At 41.9% G+C, this 23,868-nt stretch overlaps 1 protein-coding gene across 2 annotated transcripts in view; it reads right to left on the minus strand.

Moving 5' to 3' along the window:
• NOX3 (NADPH oxidase 3) overlaps positions 1-23,168 on the minus strand; it is a 113,137-nt gene extending 89,969 nt beyond the window's left edge. Inside the window, exons 1-3 of one of the 2 annotated variants that reach the window (XM_088448941.1) lie at positions 23,079-23,168; positions 6,468-6,578; positions 6,297-6,381 (exon numbers count right to left, since the gene is read on the minus strand). In XM_088448941.1, the coding sequence (XP_088305067.1) occupies positions 6,297-6,381; positions 6,468-6,548 (166 nt within the window). In that variant the 5' untranslated portion in view covers positions 6,549-6,578; positions 23,079-23,168. Of the gene's footprint in view, positions 1-6,296; positions 6,382-6,467; positions 6,579-23,078 lie in introns of those variants that run through there. The other variant, XM_088448942.1, reaches the window with a different exon arrangement.
• Positions 23,169-23,868: the final 700 nt, after the last annotated feature.

The following is a 23,868-nucleotide window of genomic DNA, read 5'->3' on the forward strand; positions in this document are numbered from 1 at the left end:
TGAGAAAGCCAGCAGCATTGAAGACAGATTGGAGTGGAGAGAGGTGGGAGTCAAAAAGGCCAGCTAAGAGGAGGTTACAGTAGTTCAGTCGAGAGATGACCAGTGAGTGGATGAGGGTCTTAGGGCCTGATTCAGAGCCGGATGCTATTTGCGGTCGTTCGTCCAGAAAATAGGGGTGGCTATTCAAATGAACCGTTCGCTCTTTGCGGTCTGTTCACGCCTCTATGTCTGAACGAGCGAACAAAACTTGAGTCGTTTTTTGAAAAAATACGCCCCCTGGCCGCTCGCATCTACGTCATGTCCACTATTTATTAGATTAATCGAGTACATCGACCAGCGTATGAACTGCTCGCTATTCTTGTGGTTGGGTTTTGCTACCACAATCTTGCGAGCAGATCTGGCTATAAAATAACCCAGTGACGTGGTCAATTACGCTGCTGTATTAATTATGCACACCCATAAAATGCCCGTTTTGACCTTTAAGCACGCCAGCGTTCGGATCTCCACTCCCCGTTTACAAGCACCTTCCCCTGTTACCACCCACATATGCCTCCTTCTGTCACTCAAAATAGCAGGCATTCGCTATATAGCGAACAAATGATTTTCGGCCGCACTGACTGGTTCGCGCATACGTATTACGATCCGTACGCATGCGCAGTTGGGCAAACATCGCTCGGAGCGAACGAGCGGCCGCTTATGAGTGGCTCTGAATCAGGCCCTTAGTTGCCACTAGGGTGAGAAAGGGTCTGATTTCTCAGCAAGAGTAAAGTTTTACATTTTTCTAGCAGCCACCACATGAGGTGAACAAACAAAGAAATAACAACAAAATGTATTGTTACCTTGCAATTCAGACAAGACACTGCTCCAAATTACATTCAAATACATTTGGTTTATTTATTTATTTTATTAAAATGACATTTTGTAATGCTTAGGGCCTTATTCATGGTGGGCGCCAAGGTAGCCAAGACTTCATCTTTTTACTAATGCCACAGCTGATGGGATTCATATAGAGACATCCATCGACTGTGTTGCTGATCCACCACTGTGTGTATTAAGATGCACCATTAGCCACACTTCGATTGCACCATCGAACATTGCATTATCACTCAACTGAAGCAAAAGATGCATTCGCTGATCGTGACATGCCGCAAAAGATGCGTTCGTTGATCTAGCCACCACCCTTGTTAGCTACCAGGAATGCACACTGAAATTGCATCTTCCTGCATCTAAATTTATTCTGCATTCCCCAGTGGCAACTATCGGGATGCATGTGGCTCAGATGCTTGAGCAAACTTAAAACATTGGCCACTTGTATGTGTCATTGACACTGTATCCACCTCTGAATCAGGCCCTTAATGTGTGGGCATACACTTGTTTGTCAATTGTTCTCAGAGATCTGGCATAGCCCCTCATACTACAATACCCAATTGTAGCCACTTTAGGGCACTTCAATGCACATAGTCAAATGCTCACACCACCCTGCCAGTTTCTACCAGAAACCTGACACAGACACACAATACCCAACTGTAACCACTTGGATTTTTTATGTCATAACTGCTCATCTGTAGTTGGAGTTTGTGAGACACATCATACCAATAAGACCAGTTAATATGAGTAGGAAATTTGTTAATTGAATAACAAAAGATAAATGGAGGTAAGTAATAATATGAATGTAACTAATAACACATTTATTCGCAGAGTGATTGACAGGAAGTACCACTTTGGGGGATGATGGATGGAATGGTTGGCAAAATGCAGGCTTTCCAGTTCCTTTGAATGCTGTTGCAGAGGCTTGGGCTTTCAATATGTGCAATGAGGTTAGCAATTCCTGAGAAAGGTCAAGGTGCAAGTGTGTGTGATGCTCCGATGGTACTCAATGTTACCGATGGTTTCACAGTCTTGCTAAGAATTACGGATGTGTGTAAGATGAAGGGGGCGTCCTTATGTTAGGCTGCATATGGCATTGCGTTTGCAATCATTAGTATATATTCGCAGTGAGACTGTATGCGTAATCGTTATTGTGATCACAATAGCGATCCATACTGAATCAGGCCCAGATGCTTCTTTTACTGTTGAAAACTTGATGCTATCTCCAAGTGGAGGCAAAACAGTTGCACTGCACCCGAGTGCAGTGTGAACGGCGCCATGGTCTGAAGGGGGTCTGACCCAGTTTGGAACCATGTTTTTCCGGGTCAGACCTGGAACTTTAGTGTAAAAGGGGTATAACCCAGTAGCATGACATCTGTAGTGGAATACACACTGAGGGTCTCATTCAAACCCGGTCGCAAATGCTGATGCGCTTGCAAATGGGTCGATGGTTAGCCCTGTGCACACGCAGCGGCTGCACTGTGCATGTGCAAGAAACTCTCTCGCTCCGGAGCTCTCTGCAAAAGGGGCGGCTATCGATGTTGATCGACAGCTCGCCCCGTTTTGTAGTCAGGCTGGGGGGATGGTTTCCAAAGGCATTCCTTAAGGAATGCCTACTGTTTTGTGGGCGGCCACACTGACATCATCAGAGATGTCAGTGGGGAGTTTCCTGCTCAATCAGAGCAGGAAGCTCCCTGGGGCTTGTGGTTGCTGAGACCTAACCTCGTCGCACGCTCCGATGGTCGCGATGGTGTTCACCATCGCGACCATCAACCTGTTCAGTCACTAAGCTGTGGGTGGTAACCCACAGCTTAGCTAGTGACCAGGAGGCCGCACTAAAAAAAGGAAGTGGGTGCTCTCATTCAGAATGAGCACTCGCTTCTTGCGAGCGCCTCTGAATGAGGGCCTGAGAGACTGAAAAAGTGAGTGTTTAGAAAAGTGACCACAAAGCAATTCATTTTCTACACATTATGGGGGTTTCAATATATATTGTGATGTAGTTGCATAGTAAAGATCCACATGCAGCTTTATAGGTTAATATGAAAAGAAATGATGCTTACTGTCAGCATTTAGGAACAAAATAATAAACAAGCTAGCCCCACATGCAGGGCACTACCTCACTGCTTGAACCCTGACTATAACGGGCAGCTAGTCTACAAATGTAATGGTCTATTTACTAAGCCTTGGATGAAGATAAGGTGGATGGAGATAATGTACCACCCAACCAGCTCATGTAATTTTTCAAACACAGCTTTTTACATGGCAGTTAGGAGCTGATTGGCTGGTACCGTATCTCCATTCACTTTATCTCCATCCAAGGCTTTAATAAAAGACCCATTTGTCTCTTGTAGTCCAAGTCCTGTCTCTTACAGGTATAAACACGTTCTCCTAACCTTCAAGAAAAGTATCTCTTGTGGTCCTCCCTGCATGGCTGCCAGATCTGGAGCCTGGCCTCATGGCCTGACCTCCACAAAATCACACAAACAGCCCCAGTGATTTGTGGTTCTCCCTTACTGACTGCAGGTCTGGACACTGGCCAAGCCTGGCCTCCAGGCACACTGGGCTCTGTAGTTGCCACTGTCCCACTTTGTTTCTCCTATGGCAGCCTGACTGGTCTGACCCAGTCCTCCCAGGACTGAGGGCCTGATTCAGAGGCGGACACTCTGACCAGAGCACTCGCTCTGAATCATGGTCCTCCTACCTAAAAATGGAGCGACCTCCCGGCCGCTCGCATATCTGTGGGTGACCAAAATGATGGTCGCGATGGTCAAGACCATCGCGACCATCGGGCTTGCGGCGAGACCCTGCGGTAGTGTCTCGCTGCCGCAAGCCCTGGAGTGCTTTTGGCTCTATCAGAGCCAAAAGCACTCCCACTGACATCACTAGTGATGTCAGTGGGGCCGGACCCAGACGGAAGGCGTTCCCATGGGAACGCCTCCATCTGGGCAGCCACGCCCCCGGCATGCCCACCAAAGGGGGCATGTTGTCAGTCACCATCAACAGCACGCCCCCTTTGGTGCGAGACCCATAGCGACAACTTGGCTGTCGCTATGCGGGTCCCGCGCATGTGCACGACGGTGCTCCCTCCGTCGTGTGCATGCGCATTAGGGCACCATCGACCCGCTTGCGAGCACTCAGCACTCGTGAGCGGGTCTGAATTAGGCCCTAAATCCACTGAGCAGCTTCTAGGTGTAGTAAAACTTTGTTTTTTCTAACCTGTTTAGGCAGATCTATCCAGCCCCACACAGAATATATGGTTCACCATCACCACCTAGCATGATATTGCCACATTATGTTGAGATTATATTGGATATAGAAATTAGAAATTAGCATTTTCTATACATTGTAGTGAGCTTAATATGTATGCTGAGATCATTTTGGATGTAATGATAACAACTAAGCTCCATGGGAGTATATCAGAATGAGCTTCAAGGGAGGAACAGTAAATTAGTATTTTAATGTGACTTTTTTTATGGAGCCCCTTTTAATTTTTGGTCTAGGGAAAAGGTTCCCAAATGTTGTCCTCAAGGCACCCCACAGCTGGTTGAATTAAATTGACTGAGGTACTAATTAAGGGCCTGATTCAGAGCCGTTCGCTATTTGTGGTCGTTCGTTCAAAAACAAGGGGTGGCTATTCAAATGATCCGTTCGCAAATTGCAGTCTGTTCCCACCTCTAAGTCTGAACGAGCGAGCAAAACATACCCTCGTTTTTTTGATAAAAACGCCCCCTGGCCGCACGCACCATACGTCATGTCCGCTATTTATTAGATTAATCGAGTACATCGTACAGCGTATGAACTGCTCGCTATTCTTGTGGTTGGTGTTTTCAACCGCTATTTTGCGAGCAGTTCTGAGTTAAAAAAAACCAAGTGACGTGGTCAATGACGCTGCTGTATTAATTATGCACACCCATAAAACGTCTGTTTTGACCTTTAAGCACGCCTGCGTTCGGATCTCCACTCCCCGTTTTCAAGCACCTTCCCCTGTTACCACCCACATATGCCTCATTCTGTCACTCAAAATAGCAGGCCCTCGCTATATTGCGTACCAACGATTTTCGGCCGCACTGACTGGTTCGCGCATGCGTACTAAAAACCGTACGCATGCGCAGATGTGCGAACATCGCTCGGAACGAGCGTACTGCCGCTAGCGAGTGGCTCTGAATGAGGGCCTAAGTTACCTGTGGTCAAGCATGGATATCCTTAAAACCTGGATTGTTTGGGTGCCTTGAGGATCGAGATTGGGAACCTTTTGCCTAGGGTCCTGCAAAACCTAGGGCTGTCACTTACCCTTACTTATCTCCTCCTTCCTCTACAATGTTGAAATGTCCACAGCACAATTTTGCCACTTGCTATCAGAAATTAGATACTGTCCCTTACAATACCCAATTGTAACTTGGATTTTTACAATTTCATTATTTATTTTGTTTATTTTATTTCTACACATTACAGTACTGTGGGGCTCTAAATGTATGTTAAAATCACTGTATATGGAATGGAGAAATTATAATTTTCTGCAAATTGTTGGTTCTAAGGGCTTTATTCAGAGATGTATGCAACGGCGATTGTCATCGCACATGCGTATAAGCTTCACAGTGCATATGCAGCGATCAGACTGTGATTACGGATGCACAGAGGAATCCATTGCAGAGTGCGTGACAGGTTGTCATCGTTTGGAAGTGGCAATGGTGGATGATTTGTATAACACAGATGTTTCTGTCCATTTGAACTACGTTACATGAGCGTGCATAAATTAGCCACTGCGATTGCATATGCAGCTCAGTATGTCAGAAGAGATCCCCAGGCTTCGGCAGGGCAGACCTGCAAGCTGGCTGCCAATGTGCATCAATGTTACCAATATTTACGCAGGTATGTGTCGTCGCACACAGGTAAGAAGGCAGCAGTGGGCAACTTTAAGCTCGGGTGATCTTTTCTAACATTAGCATATTTTCGCAGCTGCATTGCGTACTAAACCACAGCTGTGATCGTATTAGCATCCGTCTCTGAATCAGGTCCTTTATGTATGTTGAGACCACATTGGATATGGCAATAAAAAAGGTGGCTATGGATATAAAAAATTACAGCTGCATTAAACCAGTGGGATGGAGATCATGGCCATGCCATAGTATTGTGGCTATGCCTGGTGGACATTTTTGAAAGAAAAATCTAATATTTTATGCTGTATGGTGTCTAGACAACTGTTTCAACATAGTGACCCCAAAAAAATAACATTCCTTATTTGCTAATATCACTGCCATTTGGAATGTATTTTTTCTTATTATCAATCTGGGGCTCCTCTTACCCCTAAGGTAATTTTCTTATCAATCTCACTAGCAGTGTAGAACTTCCAGTGAGTAGTTGAAGCAACATGCCTTCGGCCCATACATGTGCAGGCATACTAATTTGCTGCTTAATATATAAAAAAATACCTGCATGAAGTGTGATCATATAGCCAATAAGCCTGTGAAATGTAATGTTTTTGTCAAGTAGTCTTCTTAGATCTCCTCTGCAACACTAAGTGAAAACAAGCACACAATTATTGATCCTGGTATCTATATTGCTATAAAGAAAGAGGAAGTCACAACTACTTTTATACTTACTACACTTGTCCCTCTGAGTAGAGAAACAAAATTTCGACATACTGGCACCAGAATCAGCATGCAGTTGAAGTTCAGACACATTGCAGAAGCTCTTGCCCATGCTAAAGTAGACTGTAGAGAAAAGTTCAAGACAAACTCATTTAGAAAAACATATAATCACTGATTGGCCATTATATTAGGTTCATATACCTAACAATAAGTAATTTCAGTGCTTAAGAACAGCCTGTATTAGTTGGGATGCTGGTCCAACAATATTGTTCCTGGCTCAAGATATCTGAACTCTGCTCTGGGCTGCTATTTGTATACAATGCTGCAGTATCATCTTAGCTCTCCTGGTGTTCTTCTACTTTGTCCATGGACCTCCTCAACTTCCATCATCACAATAATCCTCCACTGATGTCTAGTATCCATACTCAATCCAGTAACCTGCAACTCATCCTCCTCCCCTGCCACTACTAGTTCTGTTGTCTACATTGATCTTGACCTACTATTGATTCCTGGATGATTTGAAATTGTTTCTACTTGCTCTTCACCAGATCTTATTTGGTGCCTTTAACTCCACTATCCCCTTTCCTATTGTTATAGCCTTCTCCATAAACCTCTCTACTCCCTGCCACTTACATAGTTACCCTCATGTTACCATGATTGTTACTGTGACACCACATACTGCTCACCCTCAACTCTCCTCTTCCACCCATGCCATACCACCCAATGCATCTAACCTCCTCCATATACATTAATATCCCATTTTATTCCCTGTCCTCACTTCAATTGTTCATGCACACTTTACCATACTTACAATACTTAATTTTATTACTGCCTTCCCCTTGCTCCCCCTGTGGCTAATTCTGAGTTGCATACATCTGTGGACACGTTTCCATACAGCTGTGGGAACTTGTTTTCTACCTTATGCTAATGTGAGTATTCATCCTTCCATGCAGATTAAAAGCAAGTGTATAGGCGGAAGGCTGGCTTTCCCACTGTTTTTGCATCCACAGCTGCAGCTGTCATCATTAGTTTCAAGACTTGCAGTACTTATGGCTTGGTGCAAAAGATTTGTCTGGAACAGGTTTCCCATCTCTATACACATTCTGCAAATAAGCGCAGAAGTTGTCTTACATGCCCACAACAGTCCAATGAGCTGGATCAGTTCTCTGCAAATGCATGGTCTCGTCAAGTTATCACTCAGAAATTCCATTTTGTGGAAAAAGTGGTCTGTCAACAGACCAATCAATGCATTTGCACTTGCAATCTCTGTCCATGTGCGTATACATGGCGCAGTGCATCTGCAGTCAGCTATTACTTTCTATGGCATATGTGCAGTTTGCTGACATCATTTGCACAAGGACTTGCACCTGACTCTCTCTATTCTCTCCTCTTCCCCTTCTAAATACAGTACTCTGTTCTGTCTCCTCCTCTTTTGATCTACTACACTGGACCACCTCCCACTCCCACTGCAGTGGTCACTCTCTTAATCTCATCTTCTCTAATAGCTGACTTCCCTTTCCCCTCTTCCCAAGCCCTGTTTTCCTCATCAGTAGACTACTCTCCCTCATATATACACTAAAATGCTATGACTATGCTCTATCCCTTTACAACTTCACCCTTACCTCTTCCTTGGACTCTGCTGTCCCAACTGTCACTCCATGCCTCATCCTTGGCTCTTCAAACTCACCTACTACCTCCAAAAATGTTCTTACACTGCTGAGTGTCACTGGAGGAAGTCACTTTCTCCTGGCGTATTCATGCATTTCAAATTCCATAATTTTATTTTTAACCTTTAACACCCTCAACTGCCCCTCCCTTCCTCCTTTATCTTCTTTCCTCAGTGCCCTTCACTAGGTCACATATTCTACACACAACATTAATAATATCTGCCACAACATTGTCTTCTTGTCTGTCTCCTCCAGTCCTACCTTCTCTTAGCCACAACTGCATATCCATCCTGTAATCCTACTTCCCTGCCACTGGACATGAATTAATTTCCATATTTATTTTTTCTCTGCTTGTCTCTTGACCTTATAACCTCAAATTATTCACTCTCTCTCCTGACAGCTTCACCCACTTTTTAATCTATCTCTTTCATCCGGTACCAGCTAATACTCCTTCAAACATGCTTTTGTCCCTCCCATTATCAAAAAACTTGGCTTCCAAGATCCTTGAGAGGCTTGTCTTTAGCAGCCCCACCACTTTCCTCCTTTTCCACTCTCTTCTAGACCCACTCATTTCTTTTTTTTTTCTCCCTCCACTCCACAGAAATAGCCATCACAAAGGTCAAAATCCAAGGGTCAATTCTCTCTTTTTATCCTCTTGCACTTATCTGTAGCATTTGATACTGAGGACCATCCTATCCTCCTGCAGACACACCAGTCCTTTGGCTGTCATGACACTAACCTTTAATGATTGTTGTCCTCCTAACTGCCTCTGACTCCAGCTCCCCTTTCCCCATCTCTCTGTGTTCCTCAGAGTCTGTTCTAGGCCACCTTGACTTCTCTTTTTACACCTCCTCAGTTTGAAGATTTCATTAGCTATTTTGTGCTCCAGTACCACCTAAATGCTGATGACACCCAAATTTACCACTCCTCTCTTGACCTATCTCCCTTCACCTTCTCTTGTGTCTCTTACTGTCTTTCTATCAACTTCTCCTTCACCTCTCAATGTTGTTCAAACTCAATGGGTCAAATGTAATATGGTTCGAGTTTTAGTTTAAATCCAACTTGTACCTTCTTGCATTTTTGAAGTTGAGAGTTGGTGCTGGGACTTGCAAATGTAATATCCTGTGAACTTTTGATCTCAAGGCTACTACACTATGCAAATCTGTGAGAGTATTTGGCTATCTAACCTCTCACTTTTTAATGTGACTAACATTAAAAGGTATGAGTTATACAGAAGACTTCACAGATCCATGAAATTCGCGAAGGCTTCTGTCTGTGTGTTTTTTTTTTTTAAATGATGTGCACCCCCTCCCCAGCCAGGAAAACCCTTTCACCAGGTTAACTGGCCAAAGCAATACCCCTGACTGCTAGTCAGTCCACACCTTGGGATCCCTGGGGTGGTGGGGACCCACCCCAATAAAGGGGGACAAAAGATGTAGGGGTCTCCTGTATTTTGTACAACCAGTTAAGGGCTCAGTGAACCAGTCTTTTTTATTTTTAAATATGGGGGCCAAAATGAGAAGGGGTCCCCCGGCCAAAGCATTACACCTGACTGCAAGTCAGCAGAGGCCAATACATGGGCTACCCCTTCTCCAGGGCACCCCAGACATGGGATGATACCCCAGGGCTATCCCCAGCACCCCTGGACGGTGGGTGCCAGATTGATAGAGTAAATGTGTCATGTAAAAGATAGATAGTGTAAATATTGTCTTTTGCAATAGACCTACAGGTTCCTGCAAGCCTCCCCACATGTTGGTACTTGGAGAACCACAAGCACCAGCACATGGGCATTATGGGCCTGCTGGTACCTGTAGTTCTACTGCAAAAGAAACTTGAAGGGAACTTTGCGGTTACATCATTGGATACAATGTAGCAGTTCCCACCATAGACTTCAATGGAGATTTCACACCATCAAAGTCTATGGAGGAGACAGGGTGACTGAGGATAGCCAATCAGAGGGCAGCTCTGATGGAGGCACTCACTGACTGGCTGGTGGCTCCTGCAATGACTGGGTACACCTCATTCGTGTGGAGGAAGGGTATCTGTAAACATACCCTTTATTCAGTCCAGCATTGTATCAGGATTTTTTGGTTTGTTCTTTTTAACCCCCTGGATGCCTACATTGACCGAAATGGACATGGTCAACACTTAGGAGAGGTGAGTATGGATTTTTTTTCAAGTACCCGTGGATGCTACTTGGAAAAATGGAAGGCTTTTGGCTACAGGGATACTAGGTGAGCATGTGTGATAGTGAGTATGAATGTGTGTGTGCCTGTATGTATAAAATTGGGAATCAGTATTATTTACCACCGGTCACATGGCCGGTGGTTCAAATCCCAACAGCAGCAGCCCGACATGGGTGAAAATCCCAATCATTAATTAAGGTATTTTTGCTAACCTTTCTCCCCCTAACCCTAACCCTTCCTTAGGGGTGCCTAACCCTAACCTCCCCCCCAAGTTCCTAACCATAACTCCCCTCTAAGTGCCTAAACCTAACCTCCCCTTCCCTGCAGCCTAACCCTAAGTCTCCCAGGGGGGCCTAACCCTAGCCCCCTGGGGGTGCCTAACCCAAAGTTTCCCCCAGGCGCCCCTAACCTAACCCTCCCCTCTGTGGCTGTACACGTCTGGTGCCTGGCTTACCTTCGATCGGGATGCCGGGTGTCGGGATCCCAGCGTAGGTAAAATGACAGGCATCAGGATTTTGACACCTGTCATTAGACCCTTGCTGGGATTAGACATTCGGGATGAAGATGGTTGGCATTCAGACCATCGGCATCCCGGCTGCATACCATAAAATTCTACTGTCATGATGTGTGTGTCTTGTTTTTTTTAATATTTCTTTTGCAGTAGAACTACAGGTACCAGCGGGCGGTGAAAGGGTTTTCCTGGCTGTGGCATTACCCACTGCTAGAAAAAGGTTTGGTGCTGGTTTTGGAAATTAGAGGGGACCCTTACTCATTTTGTCCCCTGTATTTCCACAACCAGGACTGGATCAGAAAAGCCCTGTGCTGGTACTTAAAATACAACCACCGCTACAAATTTTGACCCATGTATTTTTAGAACCAGGATAGGCTTTAAGTAGCCCTGTACTGCTTCTTAAAATACACAGGCCCCCTACCAGCTAGGGGCTGGTTATGCTTCAGGGGAGGGGGTGCACATTTTTTTTAAGTATTTTCATATGTACACACAGAAAAATACACATATCTCATGGATATGTGTATAAAAGCAGTCACAGAGGTTAAAGGGTATATAACTCAAGCCAATCACCAGATTGTGGTCATTACATATCATTTATTAGTTATAAAAGGCAAATAGATCACACATGTAATCTTGCATCATCCACAATATTAGACCAATGAATAGTTAAACATACAACAATATTAAAACAACTGCAGTAATAATCTCAGGAGGAGATTCAAGTGATAAATGTTTCCTTGAAAAAATGAAATAATAAGTATAAATGTTAAGATCTCATAATGTAGGCTACTGAATAGAGGAAATTAATAGAACAGGTAATCCCAATAGTGTTACCTGTGGGCTCCAGTCTTTTGCAGTGTATGATGAAGAAGGGTATAAACACCTTAGTACCAGACTGGTACTGCACTCAACCCGGCCAGCGGGGAGTGACTTAGAGGGAGATGACTGATTGCTGATATTAAATTGCTGCAATGTGGGGATAATGCCTCCGTGCCGTCCGGTTTGCTCCAGCAGTGTATATGGATCTCAGGTGTAGGAGGATTTCCCAGAGCGTACTCTACACATCTCTCTTGTGAAGCAGCTGCCGTCAGGTGTGTAGCAAGGTCCATCCTTCCAACTCCCATTCAGCTGATCTTGCTGTGCAGGCAGGAGTGTGGCGGCCGTCACCTGAAGGATTTTTTCAGCGGGTGCAGTGCAGGAGCCGTCGTCGGGTTCAAATGAGCTGAACAGAGCAGGCAAATGGTACAAGTGAGCCATGCCAGAGATCCTGGAATTGCAGACGATTACCTACGCGTTTTGACGTCACATGGGCGTCTTTGTCAAGGCCGATACAATGTGATCAGTTACCAGTCTTTAAATAGTATTCATATTTGGCCTGATTCAATACAGCTTTAATCACTTAAGCAATTGGCTTGAGCACTTTTTTCTACTTTAAAAAATGTACATATATATCGGTGAGAGATATCAGAGGGAGAGAGCATATCCATTAATCTAAAATGTATCTAAATATCATTCCAAAAGGAATTGGTATCACATTATTAATCCTGGAAATCACACTTTTTTCCTATAACATTATTAAACTACTATATGTCTATTGAAAAGACTTAAAAGTAAGATACACAGATACACATGTGCATTTATATAGACCCATACATAAGCACAACCGACTTGCAAAATCAAATGTTGCAACCTTCCTTATTATGCTTTTTTATTTAGTTTGTTCTATATTTTACATTTATTGCTTGCCATCCTGTATTTTTAAAGGTGCTTTCTTTAAATTTATTAATTAATAAAATAATTTTTTGTATATATGCGTATGGGGTCTCTGACCTTTAACCAAAAGAAGGAATATGTGTTTGTGCTTATATATGTTTGCAGATCGTACATCTAAATCACACATATAAAACAAAAGTATCCATTAACCTAAACACAGAAAAAGTGAGTGAGTGACTGTAACTAGTTACTCAATTCGATACTTGGGGGGTCATGACTTCGCTAAAGATACTAAATATACAAACGTATAAACATATATATAAGTATCTGCATTCTGATAATGAATGGACCATTATAAAGAGAGAGAAGGGTATCTTCTTAGTAATACCATAATGAATTACATATGTAAAGGACATTAGGAATAAATGTAAAAGTAGACACTAAACAATGAAAAATAAAAATAAATAATATATAAATAAGAAAGAATGATAATAATAATAATAATAATAATAATAATAATAATAAATGATATTATTAATAATAAATTGATATAAACATAAATATCGATTGAATGGTAAGAATGATAATAATAATATTGATAATGGTAATGATGAGAATAAAAAAAATGGAAAAAAATATATACAGTATGTACAAAAACAAGTGTGTATTAATACAATGGATAAAGAATAATAATTAATAAATAAATTAAATAAAAATAAAATAGGTGTGTCTAAACTACATGATCCAGGCACGTCAAAAGACAGTGTTAAAATCTGTTTGTTTAAACCGTCTGGGAACAGACTGTTCATATTAAAGATCCAATAGATTTCCTGTTTGCATAAATGTCTAAAGCGATCCCCTTTTCTGAGTGTAGACAGGATTGTCTCTTATCCCGTTACTCTCAAAGAGGACACCTGACCCTCATGTTGTTCTACAAAATGCCTAGAAACACTATGTAGGAGATTCTTTTTCAAGATGTTTCTCCTATGTTCTAAAAATCTTTCCCGTAGGCACCTTATTGTTCTCCCCACATATTTAGTATTCTCACAACTACATGTGAGTAAATATATTACGTATTTGGTGTTACAATTAATAAACTGTTTGATCTTAAAACTTTTATCTTGTCCCTCAATGAACGTTTTCTTATTTGCATGCTGGCAAGTGATGCATTTATGCATCCCACATTCGTGGAAGCCTGCTGGTTTTATTGCTAACCAATCTATTCCAGTTTTTAAAGGAACTTTTGTTTCAGTTTTTAAGGCACTTGGGGTCAGTATGTTTAGAAGCGACTTGTTCTTTCTATGTACTACCATAGGTTTATCTGGTAGAATCTGTTTCAGTACTAAATCATATTTTAGCATGTGATAGTTTTTCTTAATGATTTGGTCAATATTACCAGATTTGTTGTAAGTGGAAATAAATGCTAAATTCCTTTTCTTATCTGTAGTATCGGTATCTCTATTCTTTGGTTGCAAGATCCATACAGGCCACTTCCTCATATGTTTTCACTAGCAATTGTAGAGGATAGCCTCTCTTTTGAAAGCTCTTACATAGAGCTGCAGCCTGTTGGTGTAATCTGTAAGGTTAGAACAATTACGTCTAATCCGCATGAGTTGTCCCTTTGGTATGTTTGTTTTCCACGGAAGGTAATGACAACTCCGAAAATGCAAATAATTATTGGAATATACTTCTTTACAGTAGTTTGTAGTAATAATTTTATTGTTAATTACTTGTAAAGTGAGATCCAGGAAATTAACATTGTCCCTACTCTAATAAATGATATGTAATATCCACAATCTGGTGATTGGCTTGAGTTATATACCCTTTAACCTCTGCGACTGCTTTTATACTCAGTTCTTTTCTTATGAGGCTGACTGCCTCATTCAGTCATTTGAGATTACAGGGATTTTTCCACTCTAATTAGCACCTGGCCCTTTTCTGTTTATTCTATACTATTTATTCATCCCTATGGCAGCTGGCATGAGTTGTTTTTCTGATTTTGATGAGAGAATCAAGAGGAGACAAGCTGATACAAGTAAAGGCCCCCATACATCAGCAATCTGAAAACCACAATTGAACAATTTGAAGATTTATTGCCCGATTTTAGGATTTCCCAATCGAGTAATCTGCGCCCATACACTACAGATTTTTTTCAGTTATTTGCAGATCGTTTGCAGGAAACACAGATCTGGCAATCTTGAAAGGCTCATCATTTTGTAAGAAACGGTCTGCAAATCTGCTGATCATGTCCATACACTAGCAATTTACAGCCCCAATCGAACTGTGAAATCCAACATGTTGGACAATCTGATTAAACAATTCCAATCACTTTCTGGTTGCAATCTGCGATCTGTGAAGCCCATACATTGCAGATTTTTAGACACAATCGATTGCAAATTGCACGATTGCTGCAATCCATCTCTGATGTATGGGGGCCTTAAGAAAACAATGTTCATTGAGGGACAAGTTAAAAGTTTTAAGATCAGTTTATTAATTGTATCACCAAATATGTAATATATTTACTCACATGTAGTTGTGAGAATACTAAATATGTGGGAAGAACAATAAGGTGCCTACGGGAAAGATTTTTAGAACATAGGAGAAACATCTTGAAAAAGAATCTCATACATAGTGTTTCTAGTCATTTTGTAGAACAACATGGGGGTGAGGTGACCTCTTTGAGAGTAACGGGATTATTTTTATTTTTCATTGTTTAGTGTCTACTTTTACATTTATTCCTAATGTCCTTTACATATGTAATTCATTATGGTATTACTAAGAAGATACCCTTCTCTCTCTTTATAATTGTCCATTCATTATCAGAATGCAGATACTTATATATATGTTTATACGTTTGTATATTTAGTATCTTTAGCGAAGTCATGACCCCCCAAGTATCGAATTGAGTAACTAGTTACAGTCACTCACTCACTTTTTCTATGTTTAGGTTAATGGATACTCTTGTTTTATATGTGTGATTTAGATGTACGATCTGCAAACATATATAAGTACAAACACATATTCCTTCTTTTGGTTAAAGGTCAGAGACCCCATACGCATATATACAAAAAATTATTTTATTAATTAATAAATTTAAAAAAAGCACCTTTAAAAATGCAGGATGACAAGCAATAAATGTAAAATATAGATCAAACTAAATAAAAAAGCATAATAAGGAAGGTTGCAACATTTGATTTTGCAAGTCGGTTGTGCTTATGTATGGGTCTAGATAAATGCACGTGTATCTTACTTTTAAGTCTTTTCAACAGACATATAGTAGTTTAATAATGGTATAGGAAAAAAATGTGATATCCATTTGAACCTGACAACGGCTCCTGCACTGCACCCGCTGAAAGAATCCTTCAGGTGACGGCCGCCACACCCCCGCCTGCACAGCAAGTTCAACTGTGTGGGAGTTGGAAGGACGGACCTTGCTACACACCTGACGGCAGCTGCTTCACAAGCCAGGAGTGTTGAGTATGCTCTGGGGAATCCTCCTACACCTGACCATCCATATACACTGCTGGAGCAAACCGGACGGCATGGAGGCATTATCCCCACATTGCAGCCATTTAATATCGGCAATCAGTCATCTCCTTCTACGTCGCTCCCCGCTGGCCGGGTTGAGTGCAGTACCAGTCTGGAACTAGGGTGTTTATACCCTTCTTCACCATACACTGCAAAAGACCGGAGCCCGCAGGTAACACTATTGGGATTACCTGTTCTATTAATTTCCTCTATTCAGGAGCCTGCATTATGAGATCTTAACATTTTTTCAAGGAAAGATTTATCACTTGAATCTCCTCCTGAGATTATCACTGCAGTTGTTTTAACATTGTTGTATGTTTAACTATTCATTGGTCTAATATTGTGGATGATACAAGATTACATGTGTGATCTATTTGCCTTTTATAACTAATAAATGATATGTAATATCCACAATCTTGTGATTGGCTTGAGTTCTATACCCTTTAACCTCTGCGACTGCTTTTCTACACAGTTTTTTTCTTATGAGGCTGACTACCTCATTCAGTCATTTGAGATTACAGGGAATTTTCCACTCTAATAAGTGCCTGGGTATCTTTTTCTCTCATGGATAGTGCATGTTTCTGTGTTGCTCTGACCTGCTCAGGATAATCTAGCTATTGTTTTCGCAATTCCTCATGCAGTAATATTTGCGAGTGAAGCCCTTGCACTCTATTACATAGTCCGAGTTCTATCTAGAGAATGGGAAAACATCTGAATGTGAGATGCTTTTTTGTAAGTAACAGTAAAACCCCAAAAATGTGAGTTTTACTATGATCGCACATTACATTTGCGAGTGAGTAAAAAATGTGAGTTTAGCGTTAAACTCGCATTTTTACCAAATTTGTACCCTATTACATTTGTATGTATTTTGGTGAATTTATATAATCTTGTTATCACTCTATGGCACTTTGCAACCATGTGGCTTCCTATAAATAAAAGTTAGTAATAAGATTAATAAATTCTCCAAAGTCATATTACGCCATATATACTGCCATGCTCCTCAGACTATTCTTGGTATTTATTAGCATAGCCACAACTTTTCCAATGTTCTCATATCTTGATGTCCATTAATGTGCTTAGCTGATAGTTGACGACATTATTTTCCACAAGAGATGTCAGCCTTTGCCAGCCCCTTTTACAAACAATCTGTTTCTGACTACAGGAATACAGGTGGGTGGATGTTATTTGGGCTGTTTCCCAATCTAAAGGCATGTATTCACTACACAAGAAAAATGAGTGATTGAATGATTATGACATTGTAATCGCTCTATCGCTCATTAATCATGCAATAATTATGCTGGTCATTGTCTGCATTTGTCACCACCTGAACATGCAGGCCAACCTGATGAGATCGTCAGGTTGTGCATATTCGGGTGATGAGGGAGGGTGCCTGCACTGAATGACATATCGTTCAGTGTGGGCATATTATCCACTGCACAGGATGATGAACAATTACAATGTTGTAATCATACAGTAGTTCCACTCTCGTGTAGTGGATACGCACCTTTAAAATATCCTTGACACTATCACTCCACCAAAGTCTCTGTTATTGAAATAGGCCTAGAACTTATGACAATGTTACATACAGAAATACTTAAAACATTTGTATTGCTTATCCTGTGAATTATACAAACACACACACTAGCTGTTGGTACTTGTTTTATGTTAGATTTGTCTGTACAAACAAATCATGATGCTGTTATTGACTGACTACAACATTTTGGAAGAAGAATGCGTCATGGTATTTGTGTATTGATAAAAAATGATTGAGCAATGTTTTGCTTCTTTACTACATTAGTATATGGCAATCATGCAACTCAATGGACTCATTCCTACTCTAACCTTTATGTACTTTTTGATAGCAACAAAAATATAGTGCAGCCCAAATAATTAGTTCAAAATGTGATGTCCCACAAGCTTACAATAGTAAAACCTGAAATGGTGTAGGGAATTAATAGTGAAATTATTATGTCAGTTTCACTTGTATTGTTCATACAGTACATTGTTGAACCCTGCAAAGGAAACCCACTGAATGGATCTCATGCACATGTAACCTGCAGGTAAATTAAGCACCATTCCTAGTAGCTAGTCATCTGCTCTTAGATCCCCTACTACTGAAGATAAAATTACACCAGTGGTGGATTTTGCCTTGGGGCTTTGAGGCTGCAGCCCCCCTTAGCAAAGTTCACCACCTCAGTGTAGTCAGTGCAGTCCGTGACTGCACTGGCTACACTGTGACTGGCAGTGGATTCCTATTGGAAGTGCCACCTGCCAGTCACATATAACAGGCAGCCTCAATGGGAGGTGTCTCCTCCCCCTTGGAATGCTAGTCTGGGCTGCTATTAGCAGAGAGCAGCTTCCAGGAGGAAGCTGCTACTCTTCCTTTCTGCCAGCCCAAACCAGCTCTTAGGGGCTGCAGACGATGCACATGCGTAGCACCCCGCCGCTAGTGCGCATGCGCCGGTCCTGGTGCCTGACAGATCGATTGTGCAGGTGCTGGGACAAGGCAAGGAGGCAGGAGCCGGTAGTAAGTGACCTGGCCTGTTGTTTTCGGGGGCGGCAGCCCCCTCATCAAAGAGTGTAGGAGCCACCATTGACTCACACTATTTACAGGAGCTAGGAATTTGTGAAGTAGAAGGCTCATCTGAGAACTAAGAATACTATGGGCCAAATGTAATAGGATGTCAGTTTTGGAAAATTGCGAGTTTTGTGCTAAACTCGCAATTTTTCACAACTCTCCAATGTAATAGGGTGTCAGTTCAATAGAACTTGCATTTTTCTTAGTTACTAAAAATCTCCATTCTCAAACTTGCATCCAGATGTTTTCACATTGAAAACAATCAACTCGCCCAATGTAATATGGTGTCTGTTTTAGACTCACAAAAAAAAGTCCCCAAATAATAGACCTGCTTCAGGCTAGCGAGTATATCCTGAGCAGATCAGATTAACACAGAAACATGCACATATCCATGAGATACGTTCATGTTGCTGTGTGTACTTATGTAAATGGTATTAAATTATAAATAAATTATGTGCACCCCCTCCCCAAAAGCCTTACCAGCCCCGATCTTTATAAAGCCTGTCCTGGTTCTAAAAAATACAGGGCCAAAATGCGTAAGGGGCCCCTGTATATTAAGAACCAGCACAGGGCTTGTTGAGCTGGTCCTGGTTCTGGAAAATCAGGGGACAAAATGAGTAGGGGTCCCCTGAATATTCCAAAACCAGCACCAAACTCTTTCTAGCAGGGGTATAATGCCACAGCCAGGGAAAACCTTTCACCGAATTCTCCAGCCAAAGCATTACCCTTGACTGCTAGTCAGCCCAGGCTAGGGATCACTGGGGAGTTGGGAACTCTCCCAGTAAAGGGGTCCCCCTCTCCAGGGCACCCCAGCTATCCCAGGCACCCCAGGGCAGAGGGTGCTGGGTTGATAGTGTTCGTGCTTTGTGTAAAGTAAAGGGTTAAATATTCTCTCTAGTTGTAGAACCACAAGTACCAGCAAGCCATCCCCACATGCTGGTATTTGATGAGCACAAATACCAGCATGCGGGGCATTATGGGTCCGCTGGCACTTGTAGTTCCACAACTAAAGAAATACGTAAAAAAACAAACACACACCGTGAAAGTCAAATTTTAATAAAACATACCTGCACACTCACACTCACACATACTCACCTAGTATCCAAAGTAATTCATAGGGGTACCTGAAATAAAAACCATACTCACCTCTCCTATGCGTAGTTCACTTCCGCTTCATTCCCTGTAGGCATCCAAAGGGTTAAAATAACAAACCAGGAAGAAACCATACCTTACCGGACTGAGCAAATGTATGTGTGTGTACACATACCTTTGCTCCGCGTAAAAGACTGTGGCACACGTGCACCCCGTCATTGAAGGGGCTGCCAGCCAATCAGCAGGCATCTCCGTCAGAGCAGCTCTCTGATTGGCAGAATGCGGTCAGCCTGTGTTTCCCATAGACATCAATGGTGAGAATTCACCATAGTAGTCTATGCTGGGTCCTGCTACATCGTAACCACAAGTTTAATTGAGTTTCATATTGTGGTTACATCATTGATACAATGCGAATTCTCACCATTGATGTCTATGGGGAACACATGCTGACCGCATTCAGCCAATCAGAGATCTGCTCCAACAGAGATGCCAGCTGATTGGCTGGTGGCCCTTTCAATGACGGGGCACACATGTGCCCTGGTCATTTACGTGGAGCAAAGGTATGTGTACACACACATAACTTTGCTTAGCCCAGAATGGTACGGTTTTTCCCGGTTTGTTATTTTAACACTTTGGATGCCTATAGGGAACAAAGCGGACATGAATTATGCATAGGAGAGGTGAGTATGGATTTTTATTTCAGGTTCCCCTATGGATTACTGTTGATACTAGGTAAGTATGTGTGAGTGTGCAGGTATGTTTTATTACAATTTTACTTTCACGGTGTGTGTTTGTTTTTTTTACATATTTCATTAGTTGTGGAACTACAAGTGCCAGCGGGCCTGTAATGCCCCGTATGCTGGTATTTGTGGTTATCCAAATACCAGCATGTGGGGGAGGCTTGCTGGTACGTGTGGTTCTACAACTAAAGAGAATATGTAACCCTTTAATTTACACAAAACACGAACACTATCAACCCGTCACTCACCACCCTAGGGTGCCGGGGAAAAACTCCCCAGGGATTCCCAGCCTGGGCTTACTAGCGGTCAGGGATAATGATTTGGCTGGGGAAACTGATGAAAGGTTTTCCCTGGCTGTGGCATTATCCCCCCACTAGAAAGAGCTCGGTGCTGGTTTTGGACTTTTCAGGGGACCCCTACTTGTTTTGTCCCCTGATTTTACAAAACCAGTACTGGCTCTGCAAAGCCCTGTGCTGGATCTTAATATACAGGGGCCCCCTACACATTTTGGCCCATATATTTTTTGAACCGGGACAGGCTTTATAAAGCCCGGGGCTGGTAAGGATTTTGGGGAGGGGGTGCACGTCATTTGTATTATAAAATACAGACAGAAGCCATCACGGATCTCACTGATCTGTGATGACTTCTCTAAAACTCACACCTTTTAATGCTACTCGCATTAAAAGGTGTCAGTTTACATAGTCCTAAACTCGCATATGTAGTAGCCTCGAGCTGAAAAGTTCGCAGGCTATTGAATTTGTGAGTTTCAGTACAAACTTGCACTTTTTAAAAGTGCGAGAAAGTGCGAGTTTGTACTGTTACTAAAACTGACCACCTATTACATTTGGCCCTATGTGTTGACATACCGTCATCAGAAAACAAGCAAAACAGTCCACTACATTGCATGGAGAGAAAGAGAGGGGATGAATGCTTTAAATATTACACTGACCATAAGGAATGTTTCTACATATTACACTGGGTCTCAACCAAAACTGTGTATATTAGATTGGACACAAAGAAATGCTGTACATATGGGATTGATTATCAGATTCTGAATATTACACTTGGCCCCATATAATTACTACATAGTCTCATTTATTATGTTACTATAAGTATTATGCTACCATAGTAAGCAGACACTGATTGGCTATGAGTGGCCTGGCTGTCAATCAACATCCAGGCCACTCACAGTCAATCAGCATAATATACTGACTATAGTAGTGACCTTTGATTGGCTGGTGGCCCTACAAGTGCAGGAACCCTCGTGTGTCCTGTAACTTGGGGGAAAGAGTTATATGTGTATACACATATAGCTCTTCAGTCCGGTATGGCTCTGGATTTTTCAGTTTATGTTTATTGGTCTGGATGCTACTAAAGAAGAGGACCAATCTGTGCAGTGGGGTCAGTTGTTTCTTTTTTTTCAAAACTGCAGGATTCTTCTGGACAAGAAGGCTGAACAGCAGGACATGGTCAGTATAGTGTGAGTGTATGTAATTACATTTTACTTTCAACAGTATGTGTGTACAGTGTTTATTTTAAAATGTATTTTACAGGGGGACTATGAGCATGCCCCACATGCTGGCACTTGTAGTTCCACAAATACTGGCATACAGGGGGAAGCTTCCTTGGACCTATTGTCTCCCTGTACATGACAATATTAGTTTATACAAATTATTAATCCCATGAAATTCACACCCACTGGCCAGGGGTACAGAGCATATCCTCAGACTTCAGCAGGGGTCTGGGGTACCCATGAAAGTTGGGACCCATTTACTGGGGGGATACCACACCTCCACTGAGATCCCCGGTCTGGGATTACTAGTGTGAGGTGAGAATGCTTTGGCTGGGGGACCCCATGTAGTTGTCCTCTGGCTGCGGCATTACACCCCAGCTAGTGGAGCCTGGTTGTAAAAATATGGTGTGACCCCCTCAGCATATTTTTCCCATATTTTCATAACCAGCACCAGGGCCAAGAGCCTGGTGCTGGTTCATGAAATACAGGCTACCCCTATGTTGTTTCATTCTCTGTATTTTGTGAACCAGCACCGACTCTTGCTGGGAGCCTGTTGCTGGGTATCCTTGGGAAAGGGGTACACCACACCAGTTTTTTTTTTAATTGGAACACTTTCTATGCTTAAAATAGGTGGAAACATAAATGGATCACACTGCTCTGTGTATGTTTGTGCAGAACATGCTGCTCAGGAGGGCTTTATTGAAAAAATCTATTTTGGCCCAAGTCTGCTTAATTTACACCTGTGATTGTAATCAAGATTCTTGGTAAATTCCCATGTTGTAGTCTTGTCTGTTGAAAGTACTTGCGAGTTTGGCTGATGGTGTATTTTTTTCTATTTGTTAGTTCATTCAAGTTTTGCGGAGATAGAGTCAAGAATTCACACTTGTGTATGTCTTTAGTAAATCTCTGTGTTTGTAAAACTTGCAAAACACACACGCAAATGCAATTTCGTGTACACACAGAGCTTAGTAAATTTACCCTAAAGAAGCATACTTATTTCTACTTCTCATAAATCATAATAATATGTATAATTAAAAGAAAAAATCTGACATATGTTATGAAACATTCAGCGCATACAAAGTGATTTATACTTACACCCAATATTATTCGAGTATAGAGGTAGGAATCTGCCGTCTCATACCAGATAAAGGTGTCAATAAATAAATATGCATTTAATCCCAGCCATGTAACCTGAAAAAGATTTAAAATATTTAACAGATAATTAGAACCTAGGGAGACAGACTAAACACAAAGCAAAAAATATTTCGTCACAAACACTGCAGCAGTGAAAGTGAGCAATTGGTCTGATATTGCAACATGTTTGGCCCCAAAACATGTCCAATAATAATTTAATATACAGTAAATTGGTTGGGCATATTTGTAAATGAAGTTAATACATGACATTTCATGCTGTTTTATTCAATTTTGACACCCATGTGTGATTAGTTTAGATACTGATCCAGAACTAAAAAAGTATTTCAATATGTGACACAGTTATTTATATTACCTTCTCAATGTCACAATCCATACGGGAAGTTCCTTAGGTGAGGACAAGAGCCAGGGGGTTAGGGTGGCTAAGGAACAACTAGCAGAGTGACAGATTAAGTGTTCCTATTGTGGCCAAACCCAGGTATGGCTAGATCTGCCCAGAGGCACAGAGTCTAACCCATTTGGTGGTATTTACCAGTCACCCCTCTATTTGAGATTTGGGTTTCACTGCACCAGGTGAGCAGGTTGCAGCCCTCTGAACAGTTACCTGGGTTTGGCAGTAAAACAGGAACTAGATAGAGTTAGCACTGGGAGCCCTAGAAATGTATTAACACTAGGAAACACTAGAACATAGAAAGTTACTGGAGATGATGCAGATGCAGACATGCTTTGAGGA

Source organism: Taudactylus pleione, unplaced genomic scaffold, assembly GCF_031769625.1.
Source record: "Taudactylus pleione unplaced genomic scaffold, aTauple2 ptg000473l, whole genome shotgun sequence".
NCBI classification, from domain to species: domain Eukaryota; kingdom Metazoa; phylum Chordata; class Amphibia; order Anura; family Myobatrachidae; genus Taudactylus; species Taudactylus pleione.